General features: G+C 34.0%; 1 protein-coding gene across 1 annotated transcript in view; it reads right to left on the bottom strand.

Moving 5' to 3' along the window:
• The window catches only part of LOC108746557 (liprin-alpha-1), a 306428-nt gene that overhangs the window by 55952 nt on the left and 233285 nt on the right, over positions 1-17191 (bottom strand). Inside the window, exons 10-14 of the mRNA XM_018483406.1 lie at positions 6477-6636; positions 5714-6072; positions 5383-5625; positions 4993-5175; positions 4791-4883 (exon numbers count right to left, since the gene is read on the bottom strand). Of these exons, the coding sequence (XP_018338908.1) occupies positions 4791-4883; positions 4993-5175; positions 5383-5625; positions 5714-6072; positions 6477-6636 (1038 nt within the window). The remainder of the gene's footprint in view (positions 1-4790; positions 4884-4992; positions 5176-5382; positions 5626-5713; positions 6073-6476; positions 6637-17191) is intronic.

Here is a 17191-nt window from a genome sequence, read left to right on the forward strand (position 1 = left end):
CTCGCTTGAAACAAAGCTGATCTTTAGAAAGGTGGTCAAAAGTATCATTAGAGAGTATCATTGTACAAAACTCGTACATATTTCCGCGCTTCTACAAACTGTGCATAAACTTTTATGCACTAACATTTCAATAACAAATAAACCTGTATTAGACTGAAAAGTATAAAAATTAAGCATTCGTACAATATTTCTTTTGGTTCATTATTTACAATTAAAAAATTTATTTACATATTTTACGGCTTTATTTTCCCAACAAAATACGTTTATATAAATACGTAAGTTTAAATATGCCGCATCTTGCGTTGAGATGGAGGCAAGCTTACGATACTTTATAATTTAGTGACTTTAGTAAATGCTTTTCGCCGCGGCCCTCTGTTGGCAGAAATGTATACTGCTTGCTCGCTTGCGATTTTCGTGAAATATACAATGAGTATTCACACAATATTCTGAACATTTCATCGAGATTTGTACATTCTGTGACGATTCTTTTATGGTGCGGCCACAATAGAAAAAATAAGGAATTAGGAATAAGGAATAAGGAATCTAATGTATCAGAAATCGTGTATTCCAGTGTATCCAATATCTGATAGGTTGAAAGCCTTATTCCTTATTCCTTCTATTGTGGCTGCATCTTTACTTTTCAGAACATTCGGCACATTGGTAATATGAATCGAACTTTCTGTAAATATTTAACGTTAGCTGGGATTCTTCGTAAGTTTTGTATTATAGATTAATTTACATATATCAAAAATAGTAAATAATAATGTCTTTTTACTGTTTTCTTTGAAAAAAAATTATAAAGGTTCTAGTCAAATAAGGAGGATCGAAATCCCTCTTACAGCGGATTTGCTTGGTGTTTAACGTATTTTTTTGTCACTAAAGAAAACATGGTTTCTTAAATTTTAAATGTCCGATTTCCATTCAGTCGTCCATAATCTTCGAAATGGTGTTTCTTAATAAATAATTTTTGATAATTATTACAATACGGACTGCACCTCCAATTTTGATGAAATTAGGCTTATTCGACGCGACTAATATTTTCTTACAGATTCTGTCGTTTTGAGCAAAAACGCGTCGAATGAGCGTCCTAATTTCATAAAAATCGGAGGTGCAGTCCGTATTCTAAATAATTACCTTTTTTTCTTTGCGAATGTTTAATGGATTAATTTGAAATTTTAGGCGATGACAGATATTATTCAGACACATAATCCTGAATTTTTGTTTAACATTTTGGCGAGAATTTCTAATTTTACGAGCTAAAACGAAACTTCAAATTTTAATATTTTGATTCTCATAAGACTTGCTACCCCTACATTTTAATTAAAGTTGTATTTTTACGGAAACTACGTCTTTGATTTATTTCAGAATTTTTTATCTATGAAAATACTCTTAAATACCTAAAAAAATATTTCTCATGATTACTTTTACTTGCAATAACTATTTCGTGGCTGCGCCCGATAAATTTTCCTTATTCAGGTATTCTCGGGAGGGTTTCAATCATTTAATATAAAAAAAACAGTACTAACTTCCAAAAACTTCTCAGCTTATTTTAGCTGTATTTTAGGTTAGATTGCATTATATTTTCGACCAGAGGCAGTCAAACATAATTTCTTAGTCCTCATAAATGATCCTACTTTCCATGAGAACTGAGACTCTCATCATTAATTAATTGTAACCTATTAGGTCAATTAGAAAGTTCCGTCCTTTTTTTTGTGCAAAAAGTATTGTTTTATTTAAAAAACAAAGTAAAAAATACCTCAATCAAAATATTGTCCATCGTTAGCGATGACTTTTTCTCATTTTTCGGGCAGTAAGCCCGCGGAATTCCGCGGCGAAAGAATAACTCATCTTTGGATCCACTCAGAATCACAGGCTATCCACTCAGAAACACATTTTTCGACGTCTTCATAAGAATTGAAGTGTTCCTCTGTAAGTGCATGTGCCATCGATCGAAACTAATAATAGTCGGAAGGGGCACAGTCTGGTGAATAAGCCGCATGGGGTTGCACTTTCCAGCGAAGTTTTTCTGACGTTTCCTTGACAAGTTTTGTGACGTGAGGCCGAGCGTTGTCATGAAGCAAAATCACTTTATGCTGTCTCGTTTCATATTCTGGTCGTTTTCCGTGCAATGCTCGGCTCAAATGGATAATTTGTTCTCGGTAGAGATCCCCTGTGACCAAATTTCAACAGCTCGTGGTACACTACACTCTTCTGATCCCACCAAATACAGAACATTGCCTTCTTTCCGTGGATATTCCGCTTTGACGTCGATGTCGATGGTTGGCCTGGATCGCAGATGGTTTTTCGCCTTTCAATGTCTCTTGGCTTCAGTTCATATGGGACCCATTTTCCTTCCTTGTAAGACCTTTCCCAAGGTTTTCAAACGATCAGAAATAACAGATTGAGCACAATTTAACGCTTCTGCAAGTTGTTTTTGCGTTTGATATGGGTCTTCATCCACCAATGCCTGTAATTCTTCATCTTCAAATGCTCTTGGCCGTTCAGAACGCTCTTTATCCTCCAAATCAAAATCACCACTTTTAAAGCGTCGAAACCATTCTCTGCATGTTTTATCGTAAAGAGCACTATCATCATAAACTTCTACAGCATTCGATGAGCTTTAGCTACATCGTTTTCTTCCATTTGAAGCAAAAGATTAACACTTCGCGCTTATTCGGCTTAAATGTCGACATTTTCGATGCAATAAAAAGCAATGTTATTGCAAACGTATACTTTTATATACTAAATTTTATTGATAGATGGTAAAACTAAAAAATTAAACTTGATTTAGATATTAGAGTTATCAACAGTTCTAGCTACAGTTACTCGCCGCTAACGGACGGAACTTTCTAATTGACCTAATAATATAATATATTTCTCATTTTCAGGTTTTTAAAACGCGATTTTTTTAAATTCATGACCGGATTGATTTGCCAGTTTTTATGCAATTGGATAATTTTTGTTACTTAAGTAGAAAATACCACAAAGAACCTTCCTAATTTCAAAAACAGCATTTAGCAAGTTTCTGTACCATATAAGACAGTCTTTTCAATGCATAATATCGGCTTGGGAAATAGCAAGCCGATATTATGCACTGCAAAACTATTCAATTATTCCAGTGTAACAATAAGAAATATCATGATACAATATTAGATTTCTTTTTTGCTTGCGTCATTTGGGGAAGGGATATTCCTCGAAATTCATGTTTCTTATAGATTTAAATTGGGCATAAATAAGTCGATCGGTCAGAACATTTGTTTTCATATATAGATTGAATTATAAAGAATGTTTTATATATATAGATTGAATTATAAAGAATTATAAGAAATGTTTTTTTTTTTTAATGAAAACAAATTATATTATCGGTCGGAGTCGAATAATTTTTTAATTGAAAAAACCATTTGGAAATGAAACAGATTGCAAATAAAATTTGTGTTAAGAGCTGAATTTGATTTGAATTGTAAATGCTTGCTATTTCCCAAACCGATATTATGCACTGAAAGGATAGCTATCTTATATGTCATAGAAATTTGTTAAATGCTGTTTTTGAAGTTATGAAAGTTCTTTATGATATAAAAATTTTCTACTTGAGTAATAATGAAAATTACTCAGTTGCATAGGACTGGCAAATCAATCCAATCTCGAATTTAAAAAATCGCGTTTTAAGGATTTGAAAATAACAAACATGTGATATTAGAATTAGTTAATGATGTTTGATGAGGATCTCAGTTTTCTTGTGAAAAGTAGGATTACTTATGAGGGCTAAGAAATCATGTTGCCTCTGGTCGAAAATATAATGCAACCTAACTTCAAAAATAGTTAAAATAAACTAAAATAAGCTAAAATTGAGTCGAAAGAAATTGGAAAGAATAAGGGCACTATACATATGTTAGATTGTGTTGTCTATGAGGAAAGCTCAAAAGTGAGCCGAAATATGTAAGCGCATTTAATAATATAGAATAAAGAAATTTCACGCTTTATAGGTGTATTATTTGCGCGACGTCTTTTGCTCCTGACTCCTAGTGCCCTTATCCTTTCCAATTTCTTTTGATTTATAAAAAGTCTTTGTTAGTTTGATTTGTTATACGGATTAAAATTGAGTGTTTTTGGATGTTAGTACCGTTTTTTTATATTAAATAATTGATCCTCCAGAAAATACCTGAATAGGGAAAATTTATCGGGCGCAGTCACGAAATAATCATTGCAAGTAAAAGTAACCATGAGAACTGACAAAAAAAAGAGAAAAAAACGGTTTTTTAGGTATTTCAGGATGTTCTGACAGATAAAAAAATTCTGAAATAAATCAAAGAGGTAGTTTCCTTAAAAATACAACTTTAGTTAAAATATAGATATAGCAAATCTTAGAGAACCAAAATATTAAAATTTAATTTGAGAACCAAAATATTAAAATTTAAAATTTTGTTTTGGCTCGTAAAATTAAAACTTCCCGCCAAATTGTTTGTGGGAACAAAAATTTAAGATTATGTGTCTGAATATCTGCCATCACCTAAAATTTCAAGTCAATTCATAAAACTCGCAAAGAAAAAAATTATTTATTAAAAAACATTATTTTGAAAAATATGGACGACAGGGAGAGTATCGAGCATCAAAATTTGGGAAACTAAGTTTTCTTTAGTGACAAGAAAGTGCACCAAACTTCATCCAAATCCACTGTGGAGGGAATTTCGACCCTCCTTATTCGGCTAGAGCCTTTCACTTTTTATTTGACCATACCAACCTCCTATCTTCTCTTATCTAATAATAATAATTAAATCGAATTACTAGCTAACCTGACTAGCAGGAAGAGATTCTGATAGTTGACCGGGACTAGCTAAGGAAGCAGCATATTGGTGTAAATGCGCCGGGGACATTGACGCAGGTGCCTGCATGAAGAAGAAAATATAGGAATATATTGTAACATGATCACTTTGCTCATACTTACGCAATCAAATTAACATAAATAACAATTATTGCATTTACGTGATTACTAACGGTGTGGTACTTATGTAAATAATCCCTATTTGGACTATGGTGCGATTTTGGTGTGGATCGGCCACTCAGCGGCGGCGATGCTCGCTCGAGACTTCGTCCCCTCGTTAATAAATTCATATGTTCGAGGCTGCCAACGCGAGATTCCAGTTCCTCCGCACGTGCTTCCGTACTCTGCTTTTCTTCCTAAGAAAATTCTCCACTTTCAATTGCATATAACTTAAAAATTATCAATCCTTTAAGATAAAAAAATGAATTAAATTAGACAAAAAGTATAAAAATGATATATTGAGTCTGCGATATATCTTATTGCATTCATTTTTACATTAATATATATTCCGACTTCATATAAAATAAATTTATGCATATGAGTCGTTGTATAATATTAATTACTTGAATTAATCTAATTTCCTTATTAATAGCATCCAATTGTTCTTGTAACATCAATGCTAATGTTTGGGCGTCTGTATGTCCGGTGGGGCTGATTACGTCCGCCGCACAACTGAAGATACTTTCGTTATCTCCATCACCTTCCGCGTCACTCGAAACATCAAATGCTTGTTGGACATTGGCAAGCACATGCGCTTGTTGCAACTTTTCCCATTCTTGCTCCGCTAAAGTCCGTGCAACATAATTCTAGAGTATCCAAATTCACGTTATAAATGTTTATCTTTAGACATACACTTAATTAATGTCTTTTATATTTTGTACAACAGTACAATACCTTCGATGAATCGTCTTCGATAGATCGTTTACCTCCTCTTCTAGGCAATGAGTGTGTGTCAAAACTGCTGTGACTTGCACTTCTCGAAAAGGAGCCTGGATCTATGGTATTTGGCGACAAACTTCTCGTTAATGCGTCCGTTTGCTGAATATTAAATGCAATTTCTTGTTGGAGCATCTGTCTTTTAACATTGTCGATTTCCAGACGTGCTTTGCTCAATTCTTTAACAATATCAGCCTTTTCATTTTGCAGATCTTCCGCCACTTTTCTGGTTTTTTCGAGTTCTTGAGTAAGCGCATTCTTTTCTTCTAAAGCGTGCATTCTTTCTTTTAAATGCACTTGTAATCTTTCATTGGATTCTAAGCAAAAATTTAAACTATTAACTTAACTAAAATTTTAATCACATTTATTAATACCGATAAAATTAAATATGCATATAGGCAAATATAATGTCAGACATTAAATATTTGTTACTTTTGAAAATATAAGAATATTTTATTAAAAGTTATTTCTATAGAAAGTCATATGATTTTTAAGAAAATCAACAGTGATAAGAAGAAGAGAAATTACATATCTTATTTCTAATATTATTTCAAACTAAAAGATGATAAAAAATATTTAAATATTAAATGTTATTTACATACAAGTTATCCTTAGACAGAAAAGCATATTTTCTCGTTCCTAATATAATTCAAATAATTGTTTACATTCCCACAAGCAATTAGGGCGCTCTGATGCAGAAATAATATTACGTGAAAATTACCAGATAAAAGTTTATCAACAGTTGTACTAAGACGCGTATTATGTTCCTCGTTCATCTTTAATCGTTGATTAACACGCATCACTTCTGCATTCTTTTCTTCTAATTGTGTTTCCAGTCTTTGAACTTTATCCTCTGCGCTACCATGCCTTTCCTGAGCCTGCTTAAATTTTATATAATTAAAATTATTTATCATGAATTGTAATTTATTTATTATCGATTTCCGTATTATTGAACTGTTATTTACGGAATTATCTACCATTATTTCAACAAATTTCATGGCAATGATAAATATTAATTTTCAAAATAAATGTCAATTCTTATGATTGATTGAAATAGATCAATAGAGGATAAACATATTAAAATGTAATTTAAGGCAAGTAATAAATATAACTTATACAGGGTGTCCTACATAACTGTGATTACAATTTTTCCGGCATTTCCGATGATCTGACAAAAATTATTTTGAATAAAAGTTAGTCAGTTTTCAATCGGCTACAAATTGCAATATTAAAAATTTGCAAAATATTTTAGGAAAAAGTCAAGGTCACCCTAATTTTTTTAAATGGCATAGTATTTTTTATTTTATAATATTATAACTGTCAAGACGAATTCAATGACCTGCTATACTATGATCTTGAAATGACCTTAAAATCAGAGTTAAAATCACATGTGAGATGAACGAAAACGTTTTCGTGAAAAATTATTTTGTATTAAACTTTATATGTTTTTCATTACATTGTTCAGTAGAAAAAAATGTACCTGTAGACAAATTGAGAAACGTAGCCATTTCTATATTCGTAGTATTCCCGAATGTAGTTTACAATTTATTACATACGTGTAGTACGTAGAGAAAATATCAACATAACTTGTAGTACTTGTACTAGCTCGAACGCTTTATGGCCTTGACATTAGTTACAACATTATGAAATAAAAAGTACGTAGTATCATTTAAAAAAATTAGGGTGACCTTAAATTTTCCAAAAAAAAAATTATTTTGCAAATTTTTAATATTTCAATTTGTAGTTGATTGAAAATTGACTAATTTTTATTCAAAATAAATTTTATTATTGTAGATCATCAGAAGTGCCGGAAAAATCGTGATCACGTGGGATACCCTATATATACGTTTTCATATGCATTATATACAGCGAGTAAAAATCCCGTAAAGATACAATATCTCGAAAATAAAGCATTTTCCGGAAAAATGATTTAGACCAAAGTATTAGGGTCTTAAAAAGGTCTATTTATTAATTTTATCTATTTAAGCTTAAGTCGCCCAGGTTAGGTCAAGGTCACATAGATTTTTTTTAAACGAGGCACCCTATTTTTGATTATAGAATTTAATTAAAAATTAAATTGATGTCAGGGGTTTTATGAAACGCCTACAATAAAATTCATTTTTTATTGAGTACTTTTCGAGTTATAAGCTGAAATTTACAATACTGTCAGCATTACCCAAGGTGTCCAACCGACGGCTGAAACCTCTTGAATGTTATTGAGGATCATAACCTGGATAACATTTGTCAAATTGAAGAAATTAGAGATTGTTCCTTTATGAACTAAAATTTTATTTTTACGTAAAAATGAAAATAAGATGAACAATCTCTAATGTTTTAGATCTTGATAAAAATGTTATTCAGGTAATATCCTGAACAACATTCAAGAGGTTTTAACCGTCGGTTAGAAACTTTGAGTAATATTAATGCCTGCGTACTGTAAATTTCAAGCCTCATAATTCGAAAAACACTTGATAAAAATAAATTTTATTGTAGTGTTTTAAATAAATTTTGATGTCAGCTACTAGAATATGAAATAAAAAATGTTCCATTAAAAAATGACGTGATCTTGACGACGCCGTCCAAGGTCAAATAGATATGATCAAATAAATCTTTTTAAATCCTACGATTTTCGTTTAAATCATTTTTCTCAAAAATGCTTCGTTTTAGAAATATTTTATTGATTCAGGACGGTCTATTCATCCTGTACATATATGCATTAGATCTCAAACATTTTAATGAAATTTTCGAAGTTCCATGGCGCGAATTAAAAATTGTATTTATGTATACTGCATGTATCTCAATTATTGACAAACCGCTCTTGTGTAGCTAGCGGACTAAACTGAGCTGAAAAGTCATAATAAACAATTTTTGTTACTAGCTATTTTTCTGTTAAAGTTCATAATACTTGAATAAAAAATTATTGAAAAAAAATATTCGGTAATTTTTAGTAATTAGCATCTTGTTAACTATTACGAAAATTGCAAAATGGTAGAGGATTTTTCGACTCAGTTTAGCCCACTCTATCTATACAAGAGTACTTTGTCAATAATTGCGGTATAATTTGTATATAAGGGTGATCCAGACTAACCGGATGAATCGCATGTACAGCATATTATTCATGAAAAACTAAGTCGAAAATGGTAGTAGCAAATGTTGAAGTATCGAGTTTTTGAATGGTGGCCTTTGAAACTGTCCAACCACGACAGTTCGCGCCATCAGGCGCAACCAAGCGGCCAATGCAACCAAGCGGCCGACCACGCGGGCGCTTTGATGGATGCTAACGCTAAACGATGCCGAATGAGTATTAAAGAGATTCCATAAAATCTCTAAACTGCTGTATTTTTAAATTGGGGCCAATTTAATTGACGAGAAGTAATTTCAATTGCAAAAAGTGTATATTTTTGGAATACACATTTTAAATAATAAACAAATATTAATAAATTAAATCAATATTAATTAAATTATCCAAACAAATAATACTATTTGGATAGTGATTTAGTTTTGAGGATTCGTTTTCTTAAAAATTGATTGATTTAAACAAGATAATAAACAAATACTTTAATCAAAATATTTTCCTTCTTTATTTTCTTCTCTCTCGCTCTCCTCCCTCTCTTTTTCTCTTTCCCATCCCCCTCCTTCTTCTTAATAGAATAAATTAAAAAAATAAATAAAATAAAGCAAGTAAGTAGAATTATAAAAAAACCGTTAAAAAACCGTAATTTATTCGGTTTCGGTTTTCTTTACTGGTAAAAATTTGTTCTTAAGAAGAAGGAGGAGAAGGAAGGAGAAAGAAGGGTGGAAGAGAGGGAGGGGGAGAGATTGAGAGAGAGAGAGGGAGAGAGAGAGAGGGGGGAGAAAGAGAGAGAGAGCATGTTCACTTGTTCAATCTAGAGAGCCTAGTCGAAAAGAGGCGACAATTGATCACGTAACTCTGAATACAAAATTACGTAAACATTATTTTAGGCATTTCTCTTAGTCCTTTTTTACAACTTATTTATTATGGATAGATCTCATTTATTACATAAAGTCTACATATGTAGTCTTGAATTTCATGACTTAGAATAAATTCTTGCAACATGTTGGTGAGGAAGATTTAAATAAAAGAAATGCTAATATTTTAAAAAAAGTTTACATTAAATATGTTTCGCGATCCCGCCAGATTTCTTATATTGTATGAGATGTTGGAGGTATTTACATTTTAAGAAAGTTGACGATGGTAATACTGGATTGAACATTGATGATTTGAACGAAGGAATGGGCAGAACAAAAATTAAGAACAAGGATAAAGATAAAAAATTAAGAACTGAAAAAAGAACCGAAAAACAACCGAAAAAATCATAAAATCTTATTAGTTTGGTTATAGTTTCGATATTATAAACTATACAAAATTTGGGTACGGTTTTGGTTTCTATTCACAAAAAAAAATGAATTCCGAAACGGTTTTCGATTCCGATTCCGATTCGGTCCGGGTGGCAACATGCTCTAGAGAATATACACTTTCATAATTTCAAACATGTGCCAAAATCAACTTCAAATAAGAATCTTTTTATCGTCGTGGAATTCTTTTATCAAAAAGATGGAAAAAAGTTACACAAAACGAAGAAAAATATTTTGATTAAAGTATTTGTTTGTTATCTTGTTTAAATCAATCAATTTTTAAAAAAACGAACCCTCAAAACTAAATCACTATCTAAATAGTATTATTTGTTTGGATAATTTAATTAATATTGATTTAATTTATTAATATTTGTTTATTATTTAAAATGTGTATTTCAAAAATATACATTTTTTGCAATTGAAATTACTTCTCGTCAATTAAATTAGCCCCAATTTAAAAATACAGCAGTACACGTTAATAGAGATTTTACAGAATCTTTTGAATACTTATTCAGCATCGTGATATTTAGAGATATCCGTTATTCATGTGGTCGGCCGCTTGGTTGTGACGCGTTTGACGGCGCGAACTTCATATGCCATGGTTGGACGGTTTTAAAGGCTTATCATTCAAAAACTATTGATATCTCAACATTTTGCTATTAACATTTTCGACTCAGTTTTTCATTATAAATACTGACTCGTCCAATTAATTTGGACCACTTATATGTATATATACAGGGTGTCCCATTTTTATGTCCCATCATAAATAACTTTTATTTTTGATCTTAGAAAAAAATGTTTCAGACAAAAGTTGTATGGCTTTGAGAGGGACATATGATGGTGTTATTAGTTTGACCTTGAATAGTTGCTTGAAAGTCACATGAAAGTTATTTTCAATTTCTTAAATGGGACTAAAAAATATGTGTGACATCTTAACGATATCTTTAAGATATTTCTAGATATCTGAAAGATATCTTAAACTATTGCATAAGACATTTTTTAGGTCCCTAAAAGATATCTTTTCGTAAAAAATGCAAGATATTGCAAGACGTGAAATATCTTTTAGAAATCGAAAAGACATCTTTTCGTCTATCTGGGAGGAGTAATCTCTATTGGCCTTGATCTTGACATATTGTCAACATCATGATTGTGAACATTTAGGAGATTTTAAATAGCGGACACTTTGAATAATCCTAATATCGGCGGTACTGTAACTTTAAAGCATCATAATTTGGAAAATACTTAATAAAAAATAACTTTATTGTAATATTTTAAAAAGGTCTTGAAGTCAACTCTAATGTAATTAAAAAATGAGGGTTTCAATTATAAGAAATTTATAACCTTGACCTGACCTTAAAGAGATCTTTTCAAGATCACCGTTTTCTTTTCCCCTACGAACAAAGCAACTTTTATCTGAAACATTTTCGTGGACTACCAAAAATGTCCAATGCCCGATTGCCATAAATTTTGGTAAAATTACTTCAAATGATGTCAAATGAATGCCCTTAAATAGATTTTTACCAACACGAAAATTTAATACCAAAAATATATACATAGATATATATATATATATATATATAAGTGGAATAGAGTTTTGTAAATGTTGCCTCCATGCCAAAGGGCGCACGACTTTCTACCCAAAGCGAATTTCGCCTCATCTCCCTCCTTGCCAAAGAACACACGACTTTCTACATGAAGGGAAGTCTACTCTACCTCCTCTCCTCTCTATCAAAGAGCACCCGACTGACTTCCTACGCGAAACGAGTTTCACTCATCTTCCTCTCTGCCAAGTGGCATTTTCTTCTTTAATTATGGCTCTTGCCTCCTCTTAATGCGGAAGTCAATACAACCAGAACAAAATGCACACGTGTGTATGCAATAAGTAAAATGGACAAAAAGTGCGGACGAGATTGCAGGCGCGTGCGAGAGAGAGGCAAATAGACTGCCTCCAAAAACTCGGATCATAGCAATGACACCGAGAGCGCGCAACTATGCAAAAAAGTGATACAGCTACTAAGGATGAAAGGGGGAAGGGTACTGGAGGTATCCATGCGTTTGCGTGTTAGCTGCGCGCAAACATGCGCCATTAAACGAAAGTTAAACGAAAGAACTGCAAATTGGATGTTTTACTAAAATCATATAACGAATGATAAAGCTTTGGCGAAGGGTTCCGAAAAACTTGCACAACGTGGTCATTAAGATCGAAATTAATAAGACCAATGAGGGCAGACCACATACTTAGCGTGGTTGGCATAAATGAGACATCGGAGTAAAATCTGCATCCTGAATGGGATACTCACAGTCACACAACGGGATATCAATCAAGTTTTTCCTAAAAAGGTATGTTTTAAGTTATAATAATTAGCTCTGTGACGCGTGACCGCGTGAACATTCTCTACGAAGTGGAAGGCAATAAAACGACGGTTTCTTGGTCTTATTATAGATGTGTTAATAACGGGCTGCCTTCTTATTTGATTTAATTAGTACTTGATTGACTTTGCAATCAAACTTTTTTCCTAAAATGGAAAAATAGTCCGCGTAAGGAACATTAAAGTAACACCAATGAACCATTTGTAATGACTTATCACGCATACACGTTCGCTTTCTCATTGCCGATAACGGCCGTATGGCAAGGAACCCAGATAAACTTGATGCTTATGTTAAGTTCGGTTGTCTAAACTAGAACCAATTTGATAAAAATTATGTAATTATTGATTTTGTTGTTAAAATAGAATGTTAAGGATGCTTTTGGAGTCAGTAATTATGAAAACGAATTTAAAGTTGCGATTGATAGCAGACAGAACAGCGTTGTAGATTGCCCAAGCTTCTGCGAAAAAGTTGAACGTCTTGGCAAGGAGCTAGTGCAGGAGAGGCGCCTGTAATTGAAATGAAAAACTGCAAATGCCGATGCAATGTTTATTGTCAATTTTAAAGCCATTAGCGTAGAATACAAATACCCTTGTAACCAGATTAAATGTTTTTTTCAAAATTCCGAGCGGCCCGCGGATCATGAGGCCTTTTCTTAAGAGCCGATAGGGAGGAAGGAAGAATAGACTGGACAAGAGTAAATGTGTGATGAACGGAGGGATAGGAATGGCGGTATGAAGAAAGAGTGAAAGAATGGTCGATTCGCTTAGAGATTAACTATTTCCTTAAAAAGAAAAGGAGCGGGAAAATGGACTGTTAGGTAATCAAGGAAGATGACATCATTGGCTGCATCTGAAAGTTTGTATAGGGAATCAGCAGTAAGGTGGTCCGTAACCAAGAGAATTTTAATGAAGAATTTAGATGCAAGAAACTAAAAACGAAGATGGAGAGGGAGTTTTTAGCTTCAGCCAAGACAACGTTAATTAGAGTGGACGGTATCCCAGACAAGTACGAATCATGTGATTTTGGATCACATCCAATCGACGGAACGTCCGAGATCGCGATGGGCCAAAAATGAGACCATCATATTCAATGGAAGCTCTAAGAATGGAGCGGTAAATCGTAAGGAAGAGCTGAGGGTGAACACTTCATGTGTTGCTAATTGCTGACAAGATTTGTAAAATTTTCTTCGCTCTGATGGCCGTGTTTTCAAGAAGGCGGAATCCAAAATAATGCCAAGGAAATGATGGATTGGGACGGACAGGAGTGAATGAGCGCCCAACGCAACACGCCATTCAGGTGGAACAGAACCTTTGCGTGTAGAGAAAACCATCATTTGCATTTTGGTTGATGAGACGTCAAGCTCCCGACTTTGCAAGTGCTCTATGATGCGATTCAGTGAGCTTTCGACGAGATTGAAGAGTGGTACGTGTATCCGAGGAAGTGATAGATCACGATATCGTCAGCGAACTAAAGAATCTTGGTCTAAGGCTGGATTTGGTCTTCAAGTTTACGGAGATAAATATTAAAAAGAGTAGAGCTGAGAACTAAGCTTTGAGGGGTGCCCTTGCAAGAGATCCTCGATTCCGTGAGTTCCCCGTGGATGACAAATTGGACTTATCTGTGAGAAATGAGGTTCTCAATAAATTTGACAATTTTAGGAGGGAATTGAAAGTCTAGCAGATCGTGAATTAAAATGTGAGGGAGCACATTATCAAAAGCTGATTTAATATCAATGAAGTAAAACAACCTGAAGCAAAGCCTTCATGTACAACGTTAATATAATAAGATTATCTTGGTACGACCGAAATTTTCTGAAACCGAATTGGGAATTAGAAAGAATAAGATAGAGAGAGGATTCAATTATCCAGTAGAGTCGATTAAGGAGCAATTTCTTTAGAATTTTAAATGAATAAGAGATAAGAAAAATAGGACACACGCCTCCTCCATGAGGATTATTAATGAGATGAATCAACGAATGGAACCGTTGAGATGAGAATAGTGGAAGAGGTTATTGAGTGTATACAATTCCAGTAATTCCAGTAATTCCAACAAGAGTGCTTTCAGGATTTAATAATCTATTCCGTCCAAGCCAAGATTGGAAGAAGACCTAATCAAGTTGAGAACAGCGCAAAGTTCACTTATTTCAAACATTTCATGAGGAATTTAGTCATAGGTGTGGGCCTCCATTCGCAGAGATAGCCGAAGAGTCGCAGAGAAAAGGAGAGCAAAAAGGGGGACAGATCTTGTCAATGGTTTCGAAAAGAGTTGATGGATTATCGCAAAATCTATTATCTTGATTTTTAACGTTGGAGAGTTTATGGAACCATTTGAGTATATGCCACAATGGTCGGAGTCTTACCATAAAGATAGGCAAAACTTCTGCCAAGCAGCACGCTTAGCTCTCTTAAGAACCCTGCGACATTCATGCACCGTTCTTATAGAGTTCATAATTCTTAAGGGTGCGGGTTGAATGGTACTCTTTTCGAAATTCCAAACGTTGATGAATCGCCTGAGTACATTCTCACAGGATAGGAGTCCACCAGGGAATGAGAGGAGAAGAGTGTTTGAGGGGTTTATCGCGAGAGTAAAAGCTACTATCATCATCTAGCACGCGGAAGCGAAAGGCAGAAGAAGAGTAAAAAATGTCTAGGTCGCTAGAGTAGAATTGGTTATATTGAGAGATGAGATTGTAGAGAGGGATATTAATGATAAAATCAACAATATAGGAAGTAGCATTGGAAATCTCGGCTTGGATCTAATGAGGTTTAAGTTTATTAGAAAAAAAAGTGACGTACTTTACATGGCAATTAATTCGAAAACAGGGTAATGATCGCTATCATGGGTATCTTGAAGTACGTCATATTCACAGAGCGTCGCAAGAGATGAGAAAGCAATCGCCAGATCGATAAGGGTAGAGGATCTAATGGGATGAGGAAAGGTGAAGTGGGATTGATATGACACAATTGTATGGATCGCCTTGCCGATAATGCGCCCCGCCGAATTCAGCCGAATAGCGCCCCAGAGAGGGTGATACACGCCTAGTTGAAATCGTCCATTAAGTGTTAAATCGCAACTGATTGTGAGAGCGATAAGATTATTAAGGCTCGCTTGGAAAGTTAGCAAATTGGAGTGGCGATACGCGCCCACAATGTCGAGAATATGTAAATTTAGGACCAACAGCTTCAATAGAAGCATCAAATTTATGTAAGAGATCGATAATAGAATATATATTGAAATTTTTAATTAAGATAGCCACGCTTCGGATCGCGAGGGAGGTGCTATCTGTTCGTACACAATCTAAGCCCCTTATACGAAAGTCACGGGTAGAAGTGAAACAAGTTTTGCTAAGTATGATAATCTTATACGATTCTGTTAATCTCTCAATGCCTTTATTATGAGCGCCACGACAGTTCCAATAGATAATGCGTAGTCCTCTAAGAGCGGTAATATTAGTTGGAGTTGTGTTTATCATTTTGATTCAAATTAATTGGAAGTAATGCGTCGCGAAGAGTATATAAATCAACTTGAATTTGTATGACTCTTAACGGCGAAATGATACCCGATAGATGGTCGATGAGAGAAGTTAGCGTATAAGGAAAGAGATCTCGTCGGGCTGAGGATCAATTAAATGCAGTTAAGACGAGAAGAAGAGAGGAAAGGGTATGTTAGTGGGATTCGGAGCTTGAGAGGATATGGGGATGAAGAAGATTATAATAAGGATAGGGAGGGAAGTGAAAGTGGAGGAGAGGGGATAATGGAGAGAAGTGGGGGAATTAGCTGTAGCGATGAATCGGGAGTTATGTAAAAGGTATGGCGAAATTCTTCAGATAAAATGAAAATTGGTCTCGCATTCGAGGCAAGGAATAGGAAGTAGTGAATGTCCTAAAATTCGTTTCAAGAGCGAGAGGAGACATGAGCACTGTCCGTAGAGGTTCGCTGATAAACTGCAGCATTGTTGCCTTTGTAATTGTTTTGTTAAGGTTAGCCTTAGAGGTCTAAGAGGTAGACTGGGCAATAGTCGCGTAGAAACGGCGGGGGAAGAGAGAGAGATTATCAGGTAAAAAATTGAATAGAATGTAGAAATTATTGCCAAAAAAGAATGGATATATATGGATTCCAGCTCTTACAGTCAAATGTATATGCGGGGAAAGGAGAGAGATATGGTAGAGATGGGAAATCATTAGAAGATGACGGGTTTGCGAGGTGAGGTAAGGATTCCGAGGGCCCAGAATAATCCAACTTAATACGAGATTCCAAGTAAGAAATATTCTCAATTGCTGCCATAACATAAATTTGTTTTTATTTAATATACAGAGGATAAAATCGGGAAGAAGAAAGTTGTTCTTGTTTACAATTAAGGGGATAGGCAGAATAAAGGCACAATTCTACTTAGACCCTTTTTCCGGCAATTAGCTTTTTCATGTAATATTTATCATAATAGAGAAATATTATAATATGTAACTTCTTAAAGACATTATATAAGTAAATTCATTTGATATTATATCATTTGTGTACGAGGTCTGTTCAAAAAGTATCGCAAATTTTGAATTTCCGCGGGTTACGTATATTCGATTTTCGATTTTTTGTGGCGTTATGTTGGTACTCATGTCTCTCACTTATGCCGACAAGTTCGGCCATTTTGAATGTTCAGTTAATTTTTGACAGCTGCTTTGCTTGCACGTGTTTTGG

This window comes from Trachymyrmex septentrionalis, unplaced genomic scaffold (genome assembly GCF_001594115.1).
Source record: "Trachymyrmex septentrionalis isolate Tsep2-gDNA-1 unplaced genomic scaffold, Tsep1.0 scaffold178, whole genome shotgun sequence".
Classification (NCBI taxonomy): Eukaryota; Metazoa; Arthropoda; class Insecta; order Hymenoptera; family Formicidae; genus Trachymyrmex; species Trachymyrmex septentrionalis.